The sequence below is a fragment of the Thamnophis elegans genome, chromosome 16, assembly GCF_009769535.1.
Source record: "Thamnophis elegans isolate rThaEle1 chromosome 16, rThaEle1.pri, whole genome shotgun sequence".
In the NCBI taxonomy this organism is placed as follows: domain Eukaryota; kingdom Metazoa; phylum Chordata; class Lepidosauria; order Squamata; family Colubridae; genus Thamnophis; species Thamnophis elegans.
The window spans coordinates 7,570,557-7,597,309 of record NC_045556.1 but is presented as its reverse complement, the minus strand read 5'-3'; the positions used below and the strand labels follow the sequence as shown (position 1 = coordinate 7,597,309).

Here is a 26,753-nt window from a genome sequence, read left to right as displayed (position 1 = left end):
AGTTGGTTTCTGATGAGGAAAATGGCAGACTTCTTCAGTTCCTCCAAAGGAGCTGGCCAGGGAATTCTGGGAGTCGGAAGTCCACACTTCTGAAAACTTGATTCAAACTTAGGCATTTGAAAATATGCGGACTTTGATTCCCATGCTGGCTGGGGGATTCTGGGAGTTGAAATCCACCCTTCTTGGAGTTTCTAAGGTTGAAAAACATTGCCCTAAGCCAGACTTCAACTCCCAGAATTCTCCAGCCAGCAAACTTGGCAACTTTAAGACTTGTGGACTTCAACTCCCAGAATTCTCCAGCTAGCTCTTCTGGCTGGAGAACTCTGGGAGTTGAAGTCCACAAGTCTTAAAGTTGCCAAGTTTGGGAACCACTGCCCTAAGCAATTAAATTGGAGCAAAGCGAGGAAGGAGCTAAAGATTTCTTTCACACAACAGCTTCATTCACGCCGTGAGCCTAACATTCACTGAAAATGGGTCCCTTAAATGCCAAGGCTCATCTCTTTAATGCCAAGGCTCATCTCTTATTAATGGCAGAGCAAAACTATGTCAATCTACTATCAACTTAGGCACTCAAAGAAAGGAAATCTACACCTCTAGATGCACCATAGCCAAGTTTAGGATTTTGTTCCAAAAACCAGTTTATAGAGGCAAAACAAAAAAAAGGAGAAAAAGACCGCTCAGCCTCCTGAAGTTTATTGGTCCAAATCTCTGTGGGGCATTTTGGCCTTGCGTGTGAATCCTTAAGAGCTTCTGCCTGTAATCCGTGTTGAAAGATTGATGGTTTGCTTTGGAGGTGAAGCAAAGTTTTGATCGTGAGGAATGGATTAAGAGAACACAGCAGAGTGCGGGTTTCTGAGGCTGGAAACAAGAGTTATGGTAACTTCTCTGAAGCAATTGTTGCCTGAGGTCCCATAGGCCTGGTTTGTGCAACACACACACACACACACACAGAGAGACAAAAAAAAACAACATTTCAAGTATTTAGTTTTGATTTTGGTTCAGTGTTGTGCTACTCCAACCAGCCATGGTCTAGTTGAGCAAAAATAGCTTGGTGAAATCAAAGAGAAATGTTCTAGCTTTCATTTACGCTACCTGTTCTTTTTAGACGTAACCAGAGCTAAAATATAACAGGAATGAGGAATCTGTACCTCTCTAATTGCAATTCCAATTGCCAAATTGCAATTCCAGCATGGATGGTGTCAAGAGGACACATCAGAAATGAGAACTAGGGGAGACATGATACCAGTATTTGAGGGATTGCCACAAAGAAGAGGGAGTCAAGCTATTCTCCAAAGCACCTGAAGGCAGGACAAGAAGCAATGGGTGGAAACTAATCAAGGAGAGAAGCAACCTTGAAGGAGAAACTTCCTGACAGTGAGGAGGACAATCAATGGAACTGCTTGCCTTCAGAAGTTATGGGTGCTTCATCACTGGGGGATTTAAGAAGAGAGAGGACAGCCACTGGTCTCAGATGATAAGAGGGTCTCCTGTTTGAGCAGGGGGTTGGACTAGAAGATCTCCAAGGTCCCTTGAGAGACCGCCTCCTGCCAATCACCTCCTCGCGACCAATTAGATCACACAGATTAGGCCTTCTCCGAATCCCATCTGCCAGTCAGTGTCGACTGGTGACTACGCGGAGGAGAGCCTTCTCGGTAGTAGCTCCGACCCTTTGGAACGATCTCCCCGTGGAGATCCGTACCCTCACCACCCTCCAGACCTTCCGCACAGCCCTTAAGATCTGGCTATCCGTCAGGCCTGGGGTTAGATTGTAATCCGTCCCCTCCCGAATGATGAATGTTGTGTTCTATTTTTAATTATGTATTGTTTATGTCTCACTGTTTGTATTCCCCTCCCCATGAATTGTAAGCCGCCCTGAGTCCCCCCAGGGAAAAGGGCGGCCTATAAATAAACTTTCCAATTCCAATTCCAATACCTTCCAGTTCTATTCTGATTCGAGCTGCAAGGCCACGCAGATAACAGATGGCCCAATCTAACTATTCTTGTCTTGTACAATGCTGGTTACTATATCCAAATTCCAGGGTAGGATTTGTTGCTTTTTAGCCTGCTGTATGTGCACCTGGTTATAAATTCAGAAGGAAAAGTGCATCTTTTCTAGGGCAGCTACTTGCTGCTATGACCTACTTCGACGATTTGGGATATGTACGCGGCACACATATGCAAGAACTCTATGCAAGCACAGTGGGGTTGAATTATTTATGGTCAGTCCGTGTTAATGCAGGATTAAAAGAATCTCCTCTATAATTCAAAGAGAACGGTGGTCCCACACTCGACTCCAGTGCTCCTTGGGGGCCATTTATGCCTAGGTGAGCAGAATTGTAGAACATGGCTGGCTTGACAAGACAGCGAGGTGGGAATGGCTCGACCAAAATCAATGTGGAACCTTAAACGGGCACCAAAGGAGGAGGGGAAAAGGGCAAACACTGAAAGGTGGTGGGTGGGCAGCAGGAAGGAGATGTTCTAAAACAGGGGTGTCCAACCTTGGCAACTTTTAAGACTTGTGGCCAATGATGGCCCCTTCAAGATCTGTGGGCTTCAACCCTCAGAATTCCTGAGCCAGCATGATAGGCTGGGGAATTCTGGGAATTGAAGTCCACAGGTCTTACAGGGGGCAAGGCTGGACACCTTGGTTGGTTCTAAAGAGAAGGAAAAAAGAGCTGAATGGCAAAGTTTGAGCTTTACATACAAAAGGACTTCCAGTTAAGACGATTAGATAGCAAGTGAGAACTGCTCCTGCAAGCTGGATCAATGGTTTTTGCCTCCAGTAGGTCGCCTCTTATTCGGAAAGGATTGAAAATAACAAGGCGGTGGAGAAACATTCCCAAGAAGAAACCTGCTAATTAATTAGGGTACAGATAACAATATACACAATAGACCAGGAACACAGTCAGTGGGAAAGTATGTGTGAAAATGTTCAAGAAAAGCACTCAAAAGTTGAACTGACTTCTTCAGATCTTTTTATTTACCACAATGGTGGAACAATAATCTTTGTGTTGTATTGGTAGTGATATTTTTATTTCTTTATGGTTGTCCCTGCTTCTCCACATCCTTTGGCTCAACATACTAAACTGCCATGGAGTTTGGTGGATTTTGTGAGCATAGTGTTTGCATAACTCAGGTCACCCTGACCATAAATGCGGTGGGTAAAGATTAAAAGTTGTTACCCCTTGAGGATTTCTTCTGATTACAACATCTCTTTAGGATCATGAAACTCTGGATGATGAGACAGAGAAGCAGTTCCTTTTGCTGGTATATAAACTTTGCGTTTCTTCTTCCCATTAAAGAGTTTTGAGAGGTAGCTCAAGCTTTTGGCTCCAACTGCTGCCTCTGGAACCATGCTTTGCTCTGCCTTCTCTCTTGTTCTTGTAGTCAACCCTCAAAAGTACTAAGAGGAGAAGCAGTTGGAGGCCCACACTTCAAAGAGTGGATTTAGTGCCGCGGGATCCTTTCTAAAGCTATTGTCCCTTCTTCCCACACAAGAATAAGTTACAGGAACAGGTTAGTGAGAGAGGCTTTCTGCCCTGCTTTCTGACAAGTGGAGAAGGACTCCCACCCAAGACTCGGCATGTCCCCTGAGTGGATGCCACTTTTAATTTGGGAAGACCACCTTCATTTGGAACTTGGGAAGCCACTCCGTCTCCGCAGACGGCCTCCAGGCTACCCTCCAGCTCTTGATGGGTTCAGACACTTGGGGCCGGATGACATGAAAACCCAAATTAACCGTTGTGGTTTACCACGTGGAAATGCAGCTCCGACTGATAAGGAGAGCACGGAATATAAAAACATAAAGAAGCCCAAGACAAGCTGGAAAAGGAAAGTAGTTGGAAAACTCATCAAGAGATGCTTCACAAGAAGTTTGTGGAGTTTGCAGTTCGTGGTTCGAATCCCTAGCGCCACATAATGGAGTGAGCTCCCGTTACTTGTCCAGCTTCTGCAAACCTGGCAGTTCAAAAGCACATAAAAAATGCAAGTAGAAAAACAGGAACCACCTGTGGTAGGAAGGTAACAGCATTCCGTGCACCTTTGGTGTTTAGGTCATGCTGGCCACATGACCATGGAGAATGTCTTCGGACAGCACTGGCTCTTGGGCTTTGAAACGGAGATGAGCACTGCCCCCTAGAGTCGGGAACGACTAGCACATATTGTATGTGATTTTGAGATTTTTTTTTTTTTTTGAGATTTTATTGAACTTTGTAGGCCGCCCTTTTCCCTGAGGGGACTCAGGGCGGCTCACATAAAATCAGGGAAGGGGAAATGCAGACAATAACAAAGACACATATAATAAAAACAGTAACAACATGCATTCATCATTCGGGAGGGGCAACTATCTTCATCCCCAGGCCTGACGGGCTAGCCAGTTCTTCAAGCTGTGCGGAAGGCCTGGACGGTGGTGAGGGTACGAATCTCCACGGGGAGTTCGTTCCAAAGGGTCGGGCGACTACTGAGAAGGCCCTCCTCCTTGTAGTTGCCAGCCGACACTGGCTGGCCGATGGAATACGGAGGAGGCCCAATCTGTGTGATCTTATTGGTCGCAGGGAGGTGATTGGCAGAAGGGGCGGTCTCTCAAGTATCCAGATCCACTACCATGTAGGGCTTTATGGGTGATTAACAGCACCTTGAAGCGCATCCGGAAATCGACAGGTAGCCAGCGCAGCTCGCGGAGGATAGGTGTAATGTGGGTGAAACCGCGGTGCACCCCAATCGCTCGCGACGGCTGCGTTCTGTACCAGCTGAAGACGCCGGATGCTCTTCAAGGGCAGCCCCATGTAGAGCACATTGCAGTATTCCAGCCTAGAGGTCACGAGGGCCCGAGTGACTGTTGTGAGTGCCTCCCGATTCAGGTAGGGTCGCAACTGGCGCACCAGGCGAACCTGGGCGAATGCCCCCATAGCCACAGCCGTCAAATGGTGGTCGAACGATAGCTGTGATCTAGGAGGACTCCCAAGTTGCGAACCCTCTCTGAGGGGTATAGAATTTGACCCCCAGCCTGAGAGATGGAATATGGTGGGAATGTGCGAGGGGAACCTTTACCTTTTATAAGTTTGTGAAGAAAGAAGTCTTGGTGGGGTGTTTTTGACACTCAATTGTGGCTACTATTGAGGTTGGCACCAGAGTTCTGGTGGGTTATTTTCTTCCTATATTTGATTGAATTAATTTTACTGGTAGTCCTCAGCTTACAGTGTCATTTAACGACCATTTCCAAGTTACAACGGATCTCCCTCAAGCTACCTGTGACGTGGTTATGAAGTTACAGTGGCTGAATACCACCCCATGGTCATGTGCCATCACATTTTGAGTGCCTGGCAACCCCGGCTCACTGCCACAGCTGTTTGCCGCATCTGGTGGTCTTGTGACTTCAATTTTCTATTTATTTATTATTTTGGTCAGTTCCCAGCTTGTACTTCCTGTTTCAAGGGGGGAAAAAAACGGCCATTGAGGAAAATGGCTCTGCTTAACCATCACCCAAGGACGCCACTGTAACTTGAAATCAGAGGTGGTATTCAGCAGGTTCTGACCAGTTCTGGAGAACCGGTAGCGGAAATTTGAGTAGTTCGGAGAACCGGCAAATACCCACCTCTGGCTGGCCCCGCCCCATCTATTCTCTGCCTCCCGAGTCCCAGCTGATCGGGAGGGATGGAGATTTTGCAATATCCTTCCCCTACCACACCCAACAATCCATGCACGCCCACAGAACCGGTAGTAAAAGTTTTTGAATCCCTCCACTACTTGAAATCCAGTCACATGATGCCTTGACTTACGATGGCAAATGACCTCTGGCTGTAATTCCAGACTCCATTCAAAATAAGTTGAAGAATAACCTGCATTGAGTTTTTATTGGACTACAAATGGACAAGAACTAAAATGATTACGGAGGTCTACAAATATATATTTTTTGTTATATTAATCCCCTTGGCTATTTACTGCAAACTTCCCTACGGCAGCACACGCCACCCCCTTTGTTCACATCTCGGAAGGGCAATAAAGCAGTTTCTTTTGCAGCCATGAAAATGCCGGTTGGCTGAGCAATTGTTTCAACTTGACTAAAAGTTATCATTTATTCATCAAACATTGCTTGCTTGGGATGGCTACAGCCAAAGTTGCCTGTTTAATGGAGCAAGCCCAAGTCCCAGCAGACACAGGGGGAAGGCAGTATATCAGAGCAAAATATTCTGGAAACCAGGAAAGGAAAGAACAGGCCGACTTTTTCTTTTTAAAAATCGCACTAAAGAGGGGGAAAATAGAAGGGGCCAAATCGTTACCCACCCAAGGCAAAAAATAGAAAAAAGGATCACCCGTCGTATTAAGCCATATCTTACGGAGTCCTATATTTCGTTTAAATCTTAGATAATGCTGATGTTGGTTTGTAGAACGGAAATCCCGCAAGAGCCCTTGATGAGAGTTTGTGGATTTTTGCCCAACACTTTTCAGGTATACAGAGTCCTTGACTCACAAGAGTTTGTTTAGACCAGTGTTTCTCAACCTTGGCAACTTGAAGATGTCCGGACTTCAACTCCCAGAATTCCCCAGCCAGCATTCACTGGCTGGGGAATTCTGGGAGTTGAAGTCCAGACATCTTCAAGTTGCTAAGGTTGAGAAACACTGGTTTAGACCATTCCCAGTACAACCGTACTGAAAAAAAAGTGACTTACGACTGTTTCTCACAGTTACGGACCTTTGCAGAATCCCCATAATCATGTGACGCAAGTTCTGATGCTTGGCAACTGGTTCATATTTATGACGGTTGCGATGTCCCGGGGGGGTGTGGTGATCACCTTTTGTGACAAGCCAAGTCAACGAGGAAGTCGGATTCACTTAACAACCAAGTCACTAACTTATCAACGGCAGCGATTCACTTTTACAACCGTGGCAAGAACGTTTGTAAAACAGGGCAAAATTCACTTAGCAAGCATCTCACTTAACAACATAAATTTTGGGCTCAATTGTGATTGTAAGTCACAATTTACAATCCTCTTGGACTAGGCTGATTAACTCACCCCCATCGGAAGCCTTTGTAAGACTGCAAAGTGCTAAAGATAGGACTAATTTTTCCCAATGAAAGTAGATTTTCTTTAAGTTTGATTTTTACCTGATATATTTTTTTTAATTTGGTAGGAACAGATGTTCAAGTAACAACCTCGTGGCTTATCTGATATGAAGAGCACCGTGGGATGTGGTACCTCCAGTTAGGATTTGTGCATAACCACCGAGTTGAAATTTTGATTATATGCTTTTTGCGGGACAACGGCCACTCTTGAAACTCCTTTCCTAATTTTACTAGTAAATGTATTTCATGAGAGAGCTACTTTCCATTAGACTTTTGGTAGGTGTTTAAAACCAGTGCGGTGTAGTAGCTAAGGCTAGGAGTAAGGAAACCCACTTTGAGATCCACCTTTAGATGGGTGACTTTGTCTTCCCAGACCCAATTATAAGAAGGAAAATCTATGAATGTGCAGAAATGGATAGACTGTCTATGGAAATGAAGGAGAGGGAAGAAACCGAGCACTATCAAATCTGGAATAGATGGTATTCCTGGCTTGAGAGTATACGTAAAACTTACGGTATAATGGTAAAAGTATAATATAGAGAGAGTATTTAAATATGGATATAACTTAGGATAACGATATAGAGATAGATTTTTTTTTTGTAAACAGGATTATTAGAAAAAACATGTATACCGAATTAGAAAAGCTGTTACAGGTGTAAATGTGTGTTTTGTGCTTGTTTTTAATGTTGAAAAATGTAATAAATATTATTATTATTTTTAAAAAGATGGGTGATTTTGGGCCATTCATTGTGTCTCAGCCTAATCTACTTCTCAGGCAAGTCAAGACTCAGAAAGAGGGGATTTAAATCAATAAATAAACAACATTCTCTCTCTTTCTCACACCAACGTTTTCCCAAATGTTCCGAGACTTTGCATTTTACACTTTGGTGGTATTGGCTCACATACAGATTTATAATCTCCAAGAGGGCAAATTTTAAGGATTGGTTGAAGATGCATGTTAAGCTATAGGCCAACACAGCCGTATCCACCTGATTTTTCCAGGTAAGGTTAACCAATGTCCTCTGAGAGCAAAGAATGAAAAAAAAAACTTCCACACATCAAAGGATCTACCAAGACACACTGAGTACAATTCATATATTATCCAGTTTCACATTCTCAAAGGATATAGCAACTTATTTCAACGATCTTGATACAAAGCGAGACAGCCATAGTTCAATGTAATACTTAAAGGACTTCCAAATACCAAGCAATAAAATATCAACAAAACAAAAAAAATAATAACTGTGCAATTCTCGTTACTATGCCTGACTGAATCAGTTACAGAAAAAAAAGTCTTTTCTCTTCAAGCTTTTAACTAAACATTAAACTCATCTTACAGATTACAGTTATTATTATTATTATTATACTCTGTAATAATTAATTGCACAAAACCACACAAATCTTTGCATGATGCATAATATTTCCTTATTAGACATGGTACAAAAATACTCGTACATCTTTGTTCGGGTATTCCCATAAGATTGCTGATTTGGCAAGACTGAATTCTTTCCAATCCCAAGGATTGAAAGAAAAAAAGTGAATATTTTACAGCTGTTCTATAGATAGAAGTTTGACAGAAGAACAACAACAACAACAAAAAATAAACGAAAACACCCAACAACTCTTGACTTAAATTGGGGAAGGGCAAAATTGGACCGGAAACCCAGTGCTCTGTACTTTGAAGAAGAAAATTTCTTATTCAATCTAGTCAAGGCTGAACAGGGAAAGATACCCCAGAGGAGGAAGAAGAGGAGAAAGGGGGTGGGGAGAGAGAGAGAGAGAGAGAGAGAAAGAAAGAAGACGGGAAGTGGTTTTGTTTTCAAAAGCCAAGCCTTGACAGAAGCGATGAAAACAAAAGTTTAGTGATCAATAGTTAAGTCCCAAGATCTACTGCTATGGTTACACAAATGCTAGACCAAAAAACGAATTCTGCACACTCACACACCCACCATGTTAAAGTGTTTATAGTCAGCCAGAAAAACATGCAAAACTGAATTGTCTTTTCTTTTTTTTGCTTCCTTCAGCAAAACTGCAAACACAAGGTTCTGGATGAGAAAAAAATCTTAGATATTGCACTGTACGCAGCTAGGCTACACTGCGTGCCAGCATCCCAGCTGGGAACATACGTACGCCGCACGCCCACGAAATGGGTGGGGGGGGTATCAACACGGTTGAGTTTCTCCTAAAAGGGACTCAAAAGGTAAGCAGAAGGAGAAACTCAGCAAGAGTTAAGGTGGCGGGGCTTAGCAGATTGAGGGGAAGGGGGAGAGAGCTGGGAGAAGGGCAGCCATGACCCTGGGGAAGAGACGGAGGAGGAGAGGACGTTCACAGTTTTGGAAGGGGGAAATCCATCGCTTCATTCATAACACGGCCAAGTGACGTTGGGCACTTCGATGGTGTCCAGGGGAAAGGCCGAGAGAGAGGAGGTTCCCAAAGATTCCTTCATCCTTCGTGCATCAGTCCATGGAGAGAGACAAGAGGGGGAAATGTGGGCCAAAGCACGTCTTGGGGGGAAAAAGCAAGAGAACATATTATGAAGGCTAACTCCGGACATCTTCTATCATAGCCCCACTGGCATGCATGGAGGACAGCATCTACCCCACTTTCCCAGTGTTCTTCTGACCAAGGCTTCCCGAGAGCTTGACGCAAACTCCTTGTCCCTTTTATTAATTGACTGTGAATTCTGCTCATTCGCATCCAGCAAAGTCTTTTGAGGGAGGATTTACAGTCACAGACCTTATCTGGCTTGGAGAGCTGCCACACCAATATCTGCAAAACTTGGCAAGGAGTCTCGGGAGAGTCACAAACCAATTAAGCGAACTAATTGTCTCCTGTAAACTCCCCTCCCCTTTCACTCCTCTTTTATTTCCTCTGGGGGGGGGCATTCATTGTCCACCTGTGGCCTTACTCCTAAGTCGATCATTGTTCTTTAGCTGTTCCCTTTGTCTGGCAATTCTGCGTATGCGCACACTGGGAACAGGCTCCAGGTGTTCGTCAGCCTCACGATTTCTAACTCTGAAGGCAGCTGATAACTGGCATATGGCTCTGGCCCCCTCTCTGCCTCCGACACGGAGCCCTCATCAGAGCCTTCCCCAGACTCCAGGACTGGCCCACGTTCCTCCCCAACTTCCTCACTGTCTGACTCTGCTGCCAGCTCTGCTGGCGGGTCACAAACACCCTGGCCGTTTGTCTAGGCAGAGGACACTCACCTTTCACTGGCTGAAAAGATTCCAACCAGAGAAGGCCCTGCCTTCTCCACCCACACCCCAGCACCCCTATAGGCATTGCACCCCGATACTCACTAAAACTAACAGAACTGCCGGGACTTCCATCCTGTTGGGTTGCGTCAGAAGGAGGGTACCAGCCGCTCTAGAAGAGAATGATAAGATGTGATGTGGGAGGAGTAAGATGGTCAACCAAGGTCAGGCAGAAACACTCTGCCTAGGATACATTTGTCCCCAAGGCTCAATGGGGCTGAAGGTTCTCCAAAAGAGGAACTATCCACTTGTTGCTTTCACATGACCAAGAGTTTTTTCAGACTGCAGAAGGTCTCCTGCCCCTAACCTCGTAATGAATTTCTTCACACCTCCAAGGGTAGACTAGCTGTAAGGAGAACATTCCTAAGGCCTCAAATCACCTTTGAGGTGATTCCGAAGTTGAAAACAGGGCAGCTGTATCATACTGGGTCATCCAGGGTGGCTCAGGTCATCTAGTCTTCTACTCCCAGCTCCCCCTTATTACATCCTATTCATACTCTTCATCACCCCATTATTCCACATGTAGGCTAGTCAAGGTTCCCCTCGCATATATATGTTAGTTGTTCCCGACTCTAGGGGGGGCGTGCTTATCTTCCTATCAAAGCCAAAGAACCAGCGCTATCCGAAGATGTCTCCGTGGTCATGTGGCCAGCATGACTAAATGCCAAAGGTGCACGGGACGCTGTTACCTTCCCACCAAAGGTGGTCCTATTTTTCTACTTGCATTTGTTACGTGCTTTCGAACTGCTAGGTTGGCAGAAGCTGGGAGAAGGAACGGGAGCTCACTCCGTTACGCGGTGCTAGGGATTCGAACCGCTGAGTTGCTGACCTTCTGATTGACAAGCTCAGTGTCTTAGCCACTGAGCCATGCGTCACCATTTATCAGCTCTCTTTTTCTGCACCGCCTCCTCCTAGTTTTAACCACGCTAGGTCTAAATCCCCGCCCCTTCCTCATAAGCCCATCTGCAGGAAAACACATTGAATCCTGCATATTGTGAAAGGAAGAGCGCTAATGCAGCAGGATCACCAGTGTAGCAAGCAAGAATTTAGAGTTTTGTTCCTTAAGAAGGAACCAGCGAATGTGACTAGGCTGCCACTTTCATGTCACTTGGGCCTAAGTAAAAGGTAAATTCAGCTTTCCTAGGTAGTAGCCAGACAGGAAACACAACTAAATGAGCTAATCCCATTTCATTGTAAGGCTACAATAAAAGCATCTCGCATTTCTGAAAGTAGAAACCTCCCACCGTCTCCTTTACAAACTGAGAAACTAGGGAGAGTTTCTTCTCAGTCTCTTTCTCCACCCATTATCCATTTGAGGGCTAAGCTGTCTCTTATCAGACCGCTCCTTGGGCAGCATTTCCTCACCTGCCTCTCAAAAGTCTTCTCTCATTCTATTCCAGGCACAAAGAAAAGGTGATTTTTTTAAGAGAAGTTCTTTATTATCATATCCCTGAATCTCCTTTCTCTCCCAATTCTTCGCACTACTTTGCTATTATTTCTTTTATTTTATTTTCTTTTTTCCCCTACAAGCATTTGCATCTGTGCTTCTCTGCTCCTTGTGCGCAGCTGTTCTTATTTTTCCTCTATTTTCCCACAATTATCAGTTCACAATCACATGGCTATAAGCCTTTGCGTTTTTTCTGAGATTTATGGGCATTTGGGGAGAAAAAAAACTTAACAGGTATATACAGGACGGCTACAATGACAACACTTCCTTTGTCCTCTTCTGCTCTGCTTCAGCCCAGCCAACGTGGTTTGCTCAATAACACAATCTTAGGCTCACAGCTGCAAGGACTTTGCAGGCTGCCTATCTGAACGCTTTGCTTCCTATAGGAAGATCAAAGCATCCCCCACAAGCCTTCTGGACTATGTTCAAAGAGCTTCAAGCCCCTCAGTTTCCAAGCAACTGGCCCCATCCTTGACTTGTTCCACTGTATAAAAGTTTCTCCTAAAAGTTCAACCAAAGTCTATCTTGCTGGAACATAACATCATTCCAATCGAATGGCTCTTTGTGGATCTTCAGAACTTCAAAGTTTTGGAGTTTGTGTTGCTTGCTAACTCAGCTGCTGTCCTTATTCTACATTTGGGTAGAAAGTGCCGATTTGAAGCTTTGATTCCCTACCCCAATTAAAAAGGTGCCTTTCTGTGACCAGGATTATCCAGAAACAGAGGTTAAAGGAGGAACTGGATTGCATCCAATCCGCTCCAAGAAAAGAACTCAGCACTCATATCATTCACGAGGACAAAAGCATCATTCCAACATCTCAAGTCTATTTTGCAGAATTTGGGAACTCAAGGTAAAGGTTCCCCTTGCACAGATGTGCTAGTCGTTCCCGACTCTAAGGGGCAGTGCTCATCTCCGCTTCAAAGCCGAAGAGACAGCGCTGTCCGACGACGTGTCCTAAACGCCAAAGGCGCGTGGAGCACTGTCCCCAAAGGTGGTTCCTATTTTTCTACTTGCATTTTTACGTTCTTTCGAACTGCTAGGTTGGCAGAAGCTGGGACAAGCAACGGGAGCTCACTCCGTTACAAGGCACTAGGGATTCGAACCCTAGGGTTAGGTTTAGGGTTAGGTTAAGGGTTAGGTTTAGGGTTAGGTTAAGGGTTAGGTTTAGGATTAGGTTTAGGGGGGTTAGGTTTAGGTTTAGGGATTTTTAGGTTTAGGGTTTACAGCGTGCTTCTGTCTCCGCGCTGTTGTCGCCCTGTTGATGACGTCAGCGACACGGTTTAGTCGGGCGGTTTAGTCGAGCGCGGTTTTGTCGGTGAACCGTTAACACATATAGGAACTTTTGTAATCTCCTATTCTAAACTGCCAGGAAGATCATAGCCACCCGCTCTAAAGGGGAGGGGAGATGTCACTCATCAAGTTTGTGATCAACCCTTGGTACTTTTCAGACCGTTTCCAGGGATCCTTTTTGGATCCCAAGAAGCCACCTTCTGGTTCAGAGGTCCAGGAATCTTCACGACAATCTGCTGGTATCGTTTTCACCTATTTGCCCATCTCTTTTGATAGCCATCAACATATTATGGTTTCACGTCGGCTCCTCCCAGCCGTAGCTCAAGAGCACTTCCCGGATTCCTAAACCCATCTCCCCCGCACATCTGGAATCAGTTTTGGCCATTCGGCTTCGGCAGCTGAACGAGGGAAGGATCTCCTCTGGCCAACCAGCGTGCTGCTCTCGAGTGCTCTGGTGGCTTTCCAAGGAAGCCAATCGGTCATCCAGGTCATGGTTATCCCAAAGGGTGCTTTTTTCAATAGGCAGCTGGACTATTATTTTTCCTTGAAGCCGTTTCGCTTCTCCCAGCTTCCTCAGTTCTGACTGAATGATGAAATCCTTCCCTTCAGCCAGAAGTGAAGAAGCTTCTTGGATGAGAAGCGAAACGTCTTCCAGGAAAAACAGAAGAAGCCCAGTTGACTCTTGAAAAAGCACCTTTGGGAGCTGAAATGCCTGCTTGACGCTAATCTCACTCTTCCTCCAATGAAGTTTCTCCCCAACAGCTTCTCCAATCTTGGCAATCTTGGCAACTTTAAGACGGGGGGACTTCCAATCCCCAGAATTCTCCAGCCAGCTGTGCGTCTTAAAGTTGCCAAGTTTAAAGACCTCCGTTTTACATACACACAATAATTGAATAATTCAACCCACCGTGCAATGCTCTTTTGAGTAAATTCCTTACCTCTTGCACACCAGTAACCAGCTCTAAAACAAAAAGCATCTTGTTCTGCACATCATCCCTGCCTTAGAAGAGGCATTCCCCTCCAGGTGAGAGAGGATGCCTCCCCTTAAGGGTAAAATTCTGCCGCTCAAGTCAGGCCACTCTCAGATTTAAATATTGCCACCGCTTAGCCCCTTCCAATCATGGCTTCTTCCCTTAATACGCACATCGTTCCAGATTGCTTACATTTTACATCATCGCGTCAAAGTCAGAATTTTACTCGTTTTTGGAAGGAGGGAGAGAAGAGAGGAAGGGAGGAGTGTGAAAGGAGGTTTCCCCCGCCCAGATTCCAGCCACGGGAGGATGTTTTTCCCCTTCCCCGGCGGAGTCCATAGCGTGATTGATATGTGCCAGTTGAGTGTGGGGGAGGAAAAATTAAATCCGTAGTGTTGTTGCTGTTGCTTCTACTACTACTACCACTACACCCTCCCTCCCCAGGTGAGTGTGGTGAGTGAAACAAGGTGGCCGAGAGGCACTCCCACCCTCTCCCACCCCTGAGACCACCAGGCGACAGGAAACCTTCACGAGGGGTTCCTTTCCTCCCCCCCCACCCTCCCGGGTGGGATAAACCCATCGGTGCTCCAAGGGGAGCCCAAGAAGTGCCATGCTGTGGTGCCCGTATCATATGCGCCAAGTTGGCCAGAGGTGGGTTAGAGAAATGCCTGTTGTGTTGTTGTGTTGTTGTTTTCATGTCGCTTGGGCTTTCGGTGGGTGAATAGCGTGGAGGCCCATGCATTGGGTTGCTAAGGAACAGAAGGGGCAAAAACAAAATAAAGCTTGCGGAAAAGTTTTTTGGGGGGGGGAATAGAAAAAGAAAAGAACAAAACAACCCACTGTGCCCCAAATGGCAAATGTTGTCGTCTTACCAGCCTGTTCCAGACGGGCCCCATCCTGAAAGGCCTCTGGGAATGAACTTACTCCAACTCTAGCAGGGTTTAGTCAGGACTGTGAGGTCCCACCTGTCCAAGGCCAGTTCTGAGCTTCAGAGCTAAGCCTGTGTAGGCATCCTGGGCTGCAGGTTCACTGAAGACATCAAAGGAGGGGTCATTTCAACCAAGATCTGGGCCATTGTGGGAGCCCCTTGGGTGGGGGCAAGAGGCTTGTTTGATGGGTAGCGGAGGCCACTGGGTAGAGGACATTTCTTGGGTGAGGTCAGGGGTGGGGAACCGGCCCTGAGAGGCAACAGAGGTTATGAGTTTTCAGTGTCCATCAGTTCATTAGAAGAAGGTTCATGGAATCTCTCCATCCTGGAGCTTCTCTTCCTTAGGGACCCATGGACCTTCCTTGCCCAAAAAACTTCTCGGGTCATTGAAACTGGGGCATTTATTTCCCATAAGGGGAAAAGCATCAAGTACTGTAGATGGTCTAACTAGCTGAACCTCCTTTGAAGGTGCTTGTTCTTCGCCAACCTGTTATTCTTCAGATGCCTCACCCTTCAAAAGGCTCACCATCCTCAGCCAGTCTCTCCCCAGTCTAAACATCTGGAGGCCACCAGGGTCTAGGGAAGATGATAGATTGTGTGTGTGCACAACCCATCCACCGGGCGATTCATACATTATACTGAGTCGTAGCATGGCTTGTTCTGAGCCGATAGTATTTGTGAACATAATCACCAAGCTTTTTCAGGCTAGGTAAAACAAATCATGGCTTAGTGAGGTTAGCCACGGGTTGGTTAAGGTTGACTATGGAGCAATTTTTAAAAAATACACAACAACTGGAAGATCAGGGTGTCAACGCGTCTATAGATATGACGGCTGAGTCATATCATTAGGAGTTTGATCCCCATAAAGCATTACCTAGAGCAAGGGGTCCAAACTTGGGAACTTTAAGACTTGGACTTCAATTCCCAGAATTCCCCAGCCAGCCATGCTGGGAATTTGGGGAATTCTCCAAATCATTAGGAGTTTGATCCCCATAAAGCATCACCTAGAGCAGGGGTGTCCAAACTTGGGAACTTTTAAGACTTTGAATTTGGGGAGTTGAAGTCGACAAGTCTTAAAAGTTCCCAGGTTTGGACACCCCTGATCTAGAGTCTTCAAGGAAATGGATGACCAAGAATTTGCACCCAGAATTGTCCATTTCATTTCCTTGGACTTTGACCTATAAATAACCTCCCCATCATCAAGCAGCAATGAAATAGGACGCTTCAATTGATTAAACACGTAGGCCAAGGGGTTAGGCAAACATCCCCATTCTACTCCTGTCGAAAAAATTGAGGAAACAATTCTTCCATTATTTCATGAAGAATTTCAAAATTCAGCACCAGGATTTCATCCCGAGTGGTGGGTGGAACTCTGAGCTTCCCGTTGCTTAGTAAGGAGAGTGAAGTAATGTTTAACTCAAAGGGCTTTTATGAGTAACACATTCGTTTTGCTTTTAAAGGACATCAGCCCAGGGAAACCGTCTTTCTAAGGAAAGAGGAGACGTAACTGCAGGCCCCCGTTCCCAAATTTTCAAAATTGTAAGAACACAAGCTGATGGTCTTTAATCGGCATGGCACTTTCCCGAGGCCAAAATCTTTTAAGTTTTGCACCCTTGGTCTGCAAAGCTCGTCCTTTGCAACCCATATTGTTTAGCCAAGAGTTACTATAAACTCTGCACCATTTCTGTTTTCTGCATTCTCTAAACAGTGGGCCAGGGACACGTAAGCACATAAAAGTGAGCACAGAGAGAGAGACTGGTCAGAAATGACGTTTCTGTCCAGCGTTCCTTTATTAAGGGAATGGAGGCGAGATCATTCTCCAAACTCTTTTGAAAAAGCGGAACGTGGTTGGTTTTTTGTTTTTTTTTAAAAAACTCCTTTCCCATCTTTTTATCTTTGTTTTGTTTTTTTTAGATTCTAATCCTAAAACAAGGGTTGTTGGTAATGGCATCCAAATGCTTGTAAGTACACCCACACGTAGCTTAGGGAGTCTCTTTGAGGTGAAGCTTCTAATAAAAAATGTTTTTGCAATCAGGAAATGAATGTGGATTTACTAAAATTCCCCTTAAGGGATAACTCTGACTCCATGGAATCAGAGAGAGAGACGGATTATAATCTGTAAAAACAGTTATTTATTCCCCCACTCTGGATCTTGTGCATTTTATCTATTTTACCTCTGTTCGTATACATTCTTATGGCTTGGTCACCATGCTAAACTATGTTCTTCCTTCCTTCAAACATCTGCAGAGCAATCTATCCTTAGTTCCTTTGACAGAGGGGAAAAGGGTCAGACCATACAAGAACAGACTTGTATGGACCAAAATTAACAGTCGTATAATGGCTTTTGAAGGGAAGAAGTTCAAGCTGACTTCATACCATTCTTTGCCAGATTGAAAGAGGCCTTGTTCTCAACAGGGAAGCTTCTCAGCTCGGACACTGTCCAGAAATGGAACATGACCATCTCCTTCTTATCCATCTCTCCAACTGTGGGGGTCACCTTCCTGACTTTACTCATCCTTTGAACTTGAGATGGCCAATTCCTTTGGCTGCCCCCACAAGAGGTAAAATAGGCATGGGCTTTCCCAACAACGGCTTTTTGAAACGGGATCAAAATACCCATCCTGGGACAATCTGAGAAGTTGGAAAGAAGTTCTCTTTTGTTTCTCAAGCGGCTGACCCAAGTCCTCCGTGCTTGCTGGAATAGCGCAGTTCATTTTTGAGCTAGTGTTCTTTGAGTGCTTGGATCCCTTGGAGCAGGGATGTCCAACCTTGGTAACTTTGTAAAACCTGTTGGGACTTCGACTCCCAGAATTCCCTAGCCAGGTTAGCACAGCTGGCTGGTGAATTCTGGGAGTTGAAGTCCGCAAGTCTTAAAAGTTGCCAAGGTTGGACATTCCTGCCTTTGGAGGTCTGCTTAATTTATTTCCTCTAACAAACCTGCTTGAGAAGTAGAAGGGAATGGCAGCCCACTGTTTTTCTCTAAATTTAAGGCAGATTTGGGGAGGATAGAAGCTTTCTCCCTGAGGATGCAGGCTATTTTGGTTAAGAGGGGAAGAATCTCTCGGGACATCAACTCTCCACCCACTCGCTGAAGTTCTCCATCCTGGGAAGAACCCTCAGCACGAAATAAAGTTTTGAAGCAGAGATGTTCTGTTGTCCCTTGCAAGAGGGGGCTTCACACCCAAAGGGGGGGGAAACAACAACAACAATGTTCCATTGTGAACTCACCTGAGCGTGAAGAGCAGCGGCAGCAGCTGCAGCAGCTGGATAGGTGAAAGCTGCATGTGGGATGGCAGGGGTAAGCTCCGTGGTGTACAGGGGGTAGGGAGCCCATGCCTCTGGAGATGCCGTCAGTGCAGCTCCAGTCAGATCATCTAGAGGAGGAGAAGTAGCAGCAGCAGGTCAGCAAAATTCGCCCATCGGGAAGAAGGAAGGCATGGAGTCTTACGGCACACAGGGGGTGGGAGGAGAATAGGTAGAGGAAAGGCAACCTCAAGACTTGGGCGAGAAAGTTTTTGAGCCCCATTTTTGGGACAAGCCATCTGGGTCTTTGGAGAGCTACAGGAAGAGTTTAGCTTGTGATGTCACGAGACGGATGGTGAACCCAAAAGCATTAACTCTTTTCTAATGGGCAGAACATCTGCATATGGCGACATCTGGAAATGCGGTGGAGTGCTACAGATGGTCTGTGCATGGGTGGGGAAGAAACGAAAGGTCAAGCGATTCACGCAAACCTCTTCGAAAGCCCATCCCGGACACAAACGTCCTCACCCCCAATTCTGCAGGAAGGGTCTCCCCGCCAAGTTCTGCTCAGCACCACCCTGTAAGACTAGTCCAGGTCAAGAAGATGCTGTTCGGGGAGGGGCTCACCTAAGAGCTATCTTAACCTGTTCATAAACCTCCCCCAATGTAGACTTTTGAGATCTCACAATATCAGGAAACAGCCCATTTCTTTGTTGTCTGGAGGCCACTCTTAATGTTTCTTTAAGGGGTTGTCCTCCTGAACAGCGTGAGGACAGACCAAGGGTCAGATTTCCAGGGCTTAATTTGTGCTTGAATTAACACTACTCGGTCACTGATTTCCAGCAATTGTGTTCTAGGAAAACTCTAGTAGCCAGTAGCCACATACAAAGGATTGGAGAATAACCCGTAACCACATCCTAGGGATAGGAAAGAGGTCGGCATCCTTAAACATCAAAAGAGCCCCAAAGGTCCTAACCGGAAGCCTCCCCATTCATTTCTGGAGCTGACCAGAACTCCAGTCCCCCCCATAGAGTCTTCTCCTAGCATGGCATCTTTTTCCTCTGCCAACCGGAAGTCTGGTTCCCCCCACCATAGAGTCTCCTCCTAGCGTGGTATCTTTTTTCCTCTGCCAACCGGAAGTCTGGTTCTCCCCCCCCCCACCAATAGCAATAGCAATAGCAATAGCAGTGGACTTATATACCGCTTCATAGGCCTTTCAGGCCTCTCTAAGCGGTTTACAGAGAGTCAGCATATTGCCCCCTAACAATCTGGGTCCTCATTTTACCCACTCGGAAGGATGGAAGGCTGAGTCAACCCTGAGCCGGTGAGATTTGAACCGCTGACCTGCTGATCTAGCAGTAGCCTGCAGTGCTGCATTTAACCACTGCGCCACCTTGGCTCTTGGCACCACCACCATAGAGTCTCCTCCTAGAGTGGCATCTTTTTTCCTCTGACAACCGGAACTCCAATTCCCCCCATAGAGCCTCCTCCTAGTGCAGCATGCTTTTCCCTCTACCTGTCCTAACTGAAAGCCCTGTCAATCGCAGAGCCAACTGGAAAACCCGCCCCTTACCATAGAGTCTCCTCCTAGCGCACCGTGCTTTCTTCCCCCCGTAACCAGAAGCACCTCTCAAAATTGTGGCACCAACCGGCAACAGGGAGCCACAGCAGTGGGATGAAGAGCCACATGCGGTTGCCGACCTCTGGGATAGGGGAGAATCACGCCACCCAAAGACTTAAGATTCCTCCCACTTGCAGCCACTACAAAAACTCTAATTTAGGAGTGTCTCGTGCATAAAAAAATAATAATAATAATGCAAAAACATCACAGAGGGATCCAAAGGTGCTTTTTAAAAGGCCACTGGACTTCCTTGGTTTTTTTTTTTTGCAAACATTTCGTTTCTCATCTAAGAAGCTTCTCCAGTTCTTACTGAATGGTCAGAATGCAGTCAGAAATGTAGAAGCTTCTTGGAGAAGCGAAATATTTTCAAAGCAGGGGGGGGGGACCCCAAGAAACTCTAGTTGCCTTTTGAAAAAGCATCTAGCAATAGCAATAGGAGTTAGACTTATATACCGCTTCATAGGGCTTTCAGCCCTCTCTAAGCGGTTTACAGAGTCAGCATATCACCCCCACAGTCTGGGTCCCCATTTCACCCACCTCGGAAGGATGGAAGGCTGAGTCAACCTTGAGCCGGTGAGATTAGAACCGCTGAACTGCAGATAACAGTCAGCTGAAGTGGCCTGCAGTACTGCACCCTAACCACTGCGCCACCTGGGCTCTTTGGGGACAACCATGAACTGGATGACTTGAGACTCTCCATTGTGGGAGACACACTAGGAATGTGCTCACGGACACCTTCACGTGCCTTCCCAGAGACCCCCCCAACCCCAACGTCTCCCCCTTCTTGCTTATTGACTCCCCCCCTTTGCTCCTCACAAGGATCTGCAATGAAATGTGCGCCGAGGGCAGGGTGGAGGTTGGTGGGGTTTGGTGTGGCCATTAGCTTGCTCTTTGCCATCTTGGTGTTGGCCTTGGCAAACTCTAATCGCAGCGTCTGGGGGTTCTCTGGGTCGAAGCGGATCCCCTGCAGGAAAAGGACAGAAGGAGAAGGGTTACGAGAGTAGGAAGAAACAGCCTTTGCTCATCCAGAAAACTGATTGGCTGAAGATCAGGACACATCTAAATGTGCACCATATACCCTATCTATTGAAGACCCAAACTTGATCTAAGCTACTTCCTAAAGTTATATTTCCTCGAAACAAATTCCACCTAATATAACTCTTAAAAAGTCTCTCTGTGTGTGTACGTGTGTTGTACATACATCTATTCTCTACCACACACCCCTCAAAAAAAAGCAAAAATCCAGACCCAACCACTCAGGGACATCACTTGAATGTGCCTGCTGTGGTAAAATATTTAAATTTTATGGGGGCTAACCCTCCACCTTCCACATTGTCTGCCAATTTCAATTTAGGGATACAAAGATGCTTATGGAGAAGCAACCTTGCCTTCCAGGTAAAGCGCAATTAAGATGTATTGATTATTTATTAAATTTGTCTGCCACCCATCTCATTACACCCCCCTCCCCTTGTATCATCTGTTTAATTAATAATATTCACGTTGACTGGATATACAATCTCCGGGGTTATTTATTATCACTGCTGCAAGGAATCCCTTCTTATCTTAAGCTACTCTTAATTTTCCTGGGTTTCTCAACCTTGGTTGGCTTTAAGATGCATTGATTTCAGCAGCCTGGAGCATGGCATGACAGGGCTGTGTTAAGAGAATTACGGGAGCTGGTCCTAGATCTTAGCTTTAGGTTTAGGTTTAGGTTTATTCGATTTATGCCGCCCTTCTCCCAAGGACTCAGGGCGGCGTACAACATTAAAAGAAACATATAATACAAAAGTTAAGAAGAAATTAAACAGGATATCCCAAACCCAATTAAAATTGACACCAAGGATGAGAAATCCTTCTGTAACCGATGCCGATTTCTTGAAATCATTTAGGACAGGGGTCTCCAACCTTGGCAACTTTAAGCCTGGCAGACTTCAACCCCCAGAATTCCCCAGCCAGCTTGAATTCTGGGATTTGAAGTCTGCCAGGCTGAAAGTTTTAGAACGCTGCTTTTCCATCTTTTCAGTTTAGGAGTAAATGAAAATATTTGTATAATCTTCCCATTTACTCCTTTTTAAAATTAAGTTTTTTATTTTATTTATACAATCATATCGTCTTTGCAGCACATTTTATATCTTTTACATATCACGTTTCCTTATCAATACATATATATCTTATATGACTATCCATATCTACATACATATTTTATACATCTTGTTTCGTACATACTATACATTTGAACCTCTCATATTTCTTATTTCATCTACAATCTATCTTGTATTTCCCCCCTTATTGATTCTGCGGGTTTTCTATTTGTTTTTTAGTTTCTTGATCTTTCTTCTCTTCTGTTACTATCCTGTTTTTTCCCCCTCTTTCCTCTAGCCAATTATATTGTAAGTCCCATACTAAGTAGTACTCATTTCCCATTTACTCCTATCTGACACTGGTGGTCAATGTGTGTGGCTAGTCCTTATCAGTTCTATTGTGTTTATGACATGCATCCATTAAGTAGCAGGAAAGAGGAATCTTCTTATCAGTCAGGGTAACCAAGATATGAGCAGAAAACATAGGGCAGCTTGCCCTCTGTGTTGAACTGGGGGCCAAGCAATTAACAAAGCTGAATTCGCAGCTGAAACTGGAACGTCATCTATCGGCTGTGACCAGGGGGGCCTTTGCCCAGGTTCATCTGGTGCACCAATTGTGGCCCTATTTGTATCGGGAGGCGCTTCAAATGGTTACTCACGCCCTAGTCACCTCAAGGCTGGATTATTGCAACGCGCTCTACATGGGGCTACCCTGAAAAGCGTTCGGAGACTGCAGTTAGTCCAGAATGCAGCCGCGCGAGCAATATTGGGTGCACCGAGGTACACCCACGTTACACCTGTCCTCCGCGAGCTGCACTGGCTACCAATTGGTCTCCGGATGCAATTCAAGGTGTTGGTTATTACCTTTAAAGCTCTACATGACTTGGGGCCAGCGTACCTTCGAGACCGCCTACTGCCACATACCTCCCAACGGCCGGTAAGATCCCACAGATTGGGCCTCCTTCAGATGCCGTCAGCCAGACAGTGTCGGCTGGCGGGACCCCGGAGGAGAGCCTTCTTTGTGGCTGCTCCGACTCTTTGTTCCAACCTGGCTGTTCCGGCAGGCCTGGGGCTGTTGACCTCACTGTTGAGGTCCAGCCCCGATTAGAATGAATGTATGAGGTGTTGCTATTTTAAACTGTTTTTTTTTTCGTTATGTGTTCGTTACGTGTCTTTTTCCCCCCTCTTTTTTGTAAGCCGCCCGGAGTCCTTCGGGATTGGGCGGCATATAAATTTTATAAATAAATAAAGCTCTGATGTTTAGTGAGAACCGATTCCACAAGAGTGTTAATACTCACATTCAAAGCATTCTTTGCAGCTTCTGCACCAGAGCGGCTGTCGAAGGTAACAAAGCCTACTGGCTGGAAAGACAAATACTTGAGCTACATGCATGTACATAATCCTGACCAGATTGCAAAAAACAGAACCCAAAGGGTCGTGAAGAAAGGTCTCCTAGGAAGCCCACCAAAAGTAGCTCTGTCTGCAGGGTCTTCACTCACCTGTGGAGAAGCCATCAAGCAAGCAGCCTCCCAAAAGCTCTGGAGCCCCAGATATAATTGCCCATTTCCACCTTGTTTCCATTTCAGCCAAGTGCTGTTTCTACAGCAACCACCCCATGCATGTTATCTCTCTCCAGGCAGGAGAAACAGACCTTTAAGCTGTGGTAGCCTCATTTGTATAGGTAGCCTTCCCCAGGAGGAGGAGGAGGAGGGAGGAAGGGAGGAAGGGAGGAAGGAAGGAAGGAAGGAAGGAAGGAAGGAAGGAAGGAAGGAAGGAAGGAAGAAGAAATAGAGGAAGAAGTAGAGGTATGGAGGAGGAGGAGGAAGAAGAGGAAGAAGAAGAAGAAGAAGGAAAGAAGAAGAAGAAGAAGAAGGAAGGAGGAGGAGAAGGAGGAGGAGAGGAAGAAGTAGAGGTATGGAGGAGGAGGGGGGAAGAAGTAGAGGTATGGAGGAGGCGGAGGAATAGAAGAGGAAGAAGTAGTAGTAGAGGAAGAAGAAGTATGGAGGAGGATGAATGGAGGAGGGGGAAGGAGAGGAAGAAGTAGAGGTATGGAGGAAGAAGAGGAGGGAATGGAGGAAGAGGAAGGAAGGAAGAAGTAGAGGTATGGAGGAGGAGGAGGAGGAGCATTACTGAAATGCAACTATACATTGGGCAGCACTAATAGCGATAGCACTTAGACTTATATACCACTCTATAGTGTTTTACAGCCCTCTCTATGGTTTCCAGGGTCAGCCTATTGCTCCAACAATCTGGATCCTCATTTACCAACCTCAGAAGGATGGAAGGCTGAGTCAACCCTGAACTGGTCAGGATCGAACTCCTGGCAATGGGCAAGTTAGCTTGCAAGACTGCACTCTAACCACTGTGTCGCCACTGTTGGCCAGGCCTGTTCTAGAACAATACGAAGTAACTTTCACCAGACCGTGTGCCAAAACAGAAGCCCAGGTCAGATGGGCTAGTTTGCTAGCAAGCAGAACGTTTCTTCTAGGACCCAAACACAGCTGGATCTCTCACTGCCAAGGGGATGTTCTAGGACCCTGTTTCCCAAACTCAGCAGTCTCCAGAAGTGTAGACTTCAACTCCCCAAATTCCACAGCCAGCACAACCATTGATGAGAATTCTGGGAGTTGAAGTCTTCACACCTGGAGGTTCCCAAGGCATTTGGACAGGTTGCTTAATTGAAGCATCAGCTATCCTCCTGCAAGGTCCCTTTCCCTTAGGTCTTAGGAGGTGAACCGGTCCTTGATTTAAGCTGCACTGAGTGGATGCCAGGACAGATTTTAAGGAGAGGCATTACCTGTTTGGATGTTAGTTTGATCAGTGATCCTTCATAACCCTAGAGAAAGAAAACAGTACATTTGTAAATCCATTGCTGGGAAAAGGGAAAAAAAATTAAACTAAGATGCAGTTACTACTCTGACCATATTTCCCCCAGGCACCAGAGGTGATATTCAACCGGTTTGACAGGTTCTGGAGAACCGGTAGCAGAAATTTTGAGTAGTTTGAATAGAATAAAATAGAATAAGGAATAGAATAGAATAAACTAGAATAAGGAATAGAATAAAGACTAGAATAAAGACTAGAATAAGAAATAGAATAAGGAATAGAATAGAGATAGAATAGAATAGAATAAGAATAGAATAGAATAAGGAATAGAATAGTAGAATAGAATAGAATAAGGAATAGAATAGAACAGAATAAGGAATAGATAGAACAGAATAAGGAATAGAATAGAATAAGGAATAGAATAGAATAAGGAATAGAATAAGGAATAGAATAAAGAATAGAATAAGGAATAGAATAGAATGGAATAGAATAAGGAATAGAATAGAACAAGGAATAGAATAGAATAGAATAGAATAAGGAATAGAATAGAATAGAATAGAATAGAATAAGGAATAGAATAGAATAAGGAATAGAATAGAATAACGAATAGAATAGAATAATGAATAGAATAGAATAGAATAAGTAGAGAATAGAATAGAATAGAATAAGGAATAGAATAGAATAAGGAACAGAATAGAATAACAAATAGAATAGAATAAGAAACAGAATAAAGCATAGAATAAAAAATAGCATAGAATAAGGAATGGAATAGAATGGAATAGAATAGAGAATAGAAAACAGAATAGACTAGAATAGAATACTTTATTGGCCAAGTGTGATTGGACAAACGAGGAATATTTTCTGACTGAAGCTACAACAGGATTGAAAAAAAAATGAGTTGGGACTATTTACACACAACTGTTAAAGCATCCCCATGGTCAAGTGACCAAAATTCAGATGGTTGACAACCGACTCATAGTTATGACGGTCGCAGAGTCTTGGGGTTAGATGATCTCCTTTCGTGGCCTTACAACAAGCAAAGTCAATGGGGAAGCCAAATTCACTTAAGGACTGACTGTTACTAACTTAACAACTGCAGTAGTTCACTTAACAACGGTGACAAGAACAGGTCCTAAAATGGGGCAAACCTCACTTAACTCCCTTGCTTAGCAGCAGTAAATTTGAGCTCGATTATATTCCTAAGTCACAGACTTCCTGCATGTTGAAGAAGATGCTCTATCATTGAACAAAGGCATTTGTTTCTTCTTCGTCCTGCTCACTTTTTTCATCAAATTGTTTTATTTTTTATTCTCTTACCATTTTAGTATACATTCACATAATTGTTATTCTTCTTTACATTTGTCATTCTTATACATTTGTTATTCCAATTAATAGGTATATATACAGTTTGGGTTGCTTTATTTATCATCCTTTCTGCCTGTTGTAACACCACCTTATTTTCCCTTTCTTTTCACCCTCCCTCCCTCCTCTACTTCCTTCCATCCTCCTCTCCTTCCCCTTCCTTCTTCCCATTATACCCCTCCTGCTCACCTTAAATGGTCGGAAAAGGAGGTAGAGTTCTCGGGGCTTGATGTCCACTGGAAGGCCACTCACAAAAAGTGTCCGTACCTAAGGGAGACAGAGAACCACGTATCTCAACACAGTTCGAGACAATTGGACCTCATAGTTACCGTAGGGGATTTACGAGATTGAGGTCCTTCAGGTGTGAGATCACATGATGTGATGAATCCCAGGAAGAGGACGAATTCAGGGAAGGGTATTCTCCATCCACCTGGAAACGAACGTTCTCGTCTGAGTCACATGAAATTGAATCCCCTCTGACACAGGGCCAACCTTACACAATGTTAGATAGGTAACCAATGTCTTTAAAAAAAAATTACGCACCAAAATGACTCATTTTCATCTAGACAAGAGCAAGCTGAGGAGGCCATTTTAATCCCAGCCCACCACCCACCCCCACTAACCAAAAATGATCTCCCAACTCCCACGGGTAACTTTTAAGAGG

The 26,753-nt window shown here is 45.0% G+C and overlaps 1 protein-coding gene across 1 annotated transcript in view; it reads right to left on the bottom strand.

The window, feature by feature from the left end:
- Positions 1-10,355: 10,355 nt before the first annotated feature.
- Positions 10,356-26,753, bottom strand: part of RBPMS2 (RNA binding protein, mRNA processing factor 2) — a 16,977-nt gene continuing 579 nt past the window's right edge. Inside the window, 7 exon segments of the mRNA XM_032233134.1 lie at positions 10,356-10,399; positions 10,402-10,432; positions 18,185-18,330; positions 20,637-20,784; positions 23,200-23,262; positions 24,699-24,737; positions 26,279-26,356. Coding sequence (XP_032089025.1) covers positions 10,371-10,399; positions 10,402-10,432; positions 18,185-18,330; positions 20,637-20,784; positions 23,200-23,262; positions 24,699-24,737; positions 26,279-26,356 — 534 coding nt within the window. The 3' untranslated portion in view covers positions 10,356-10,370.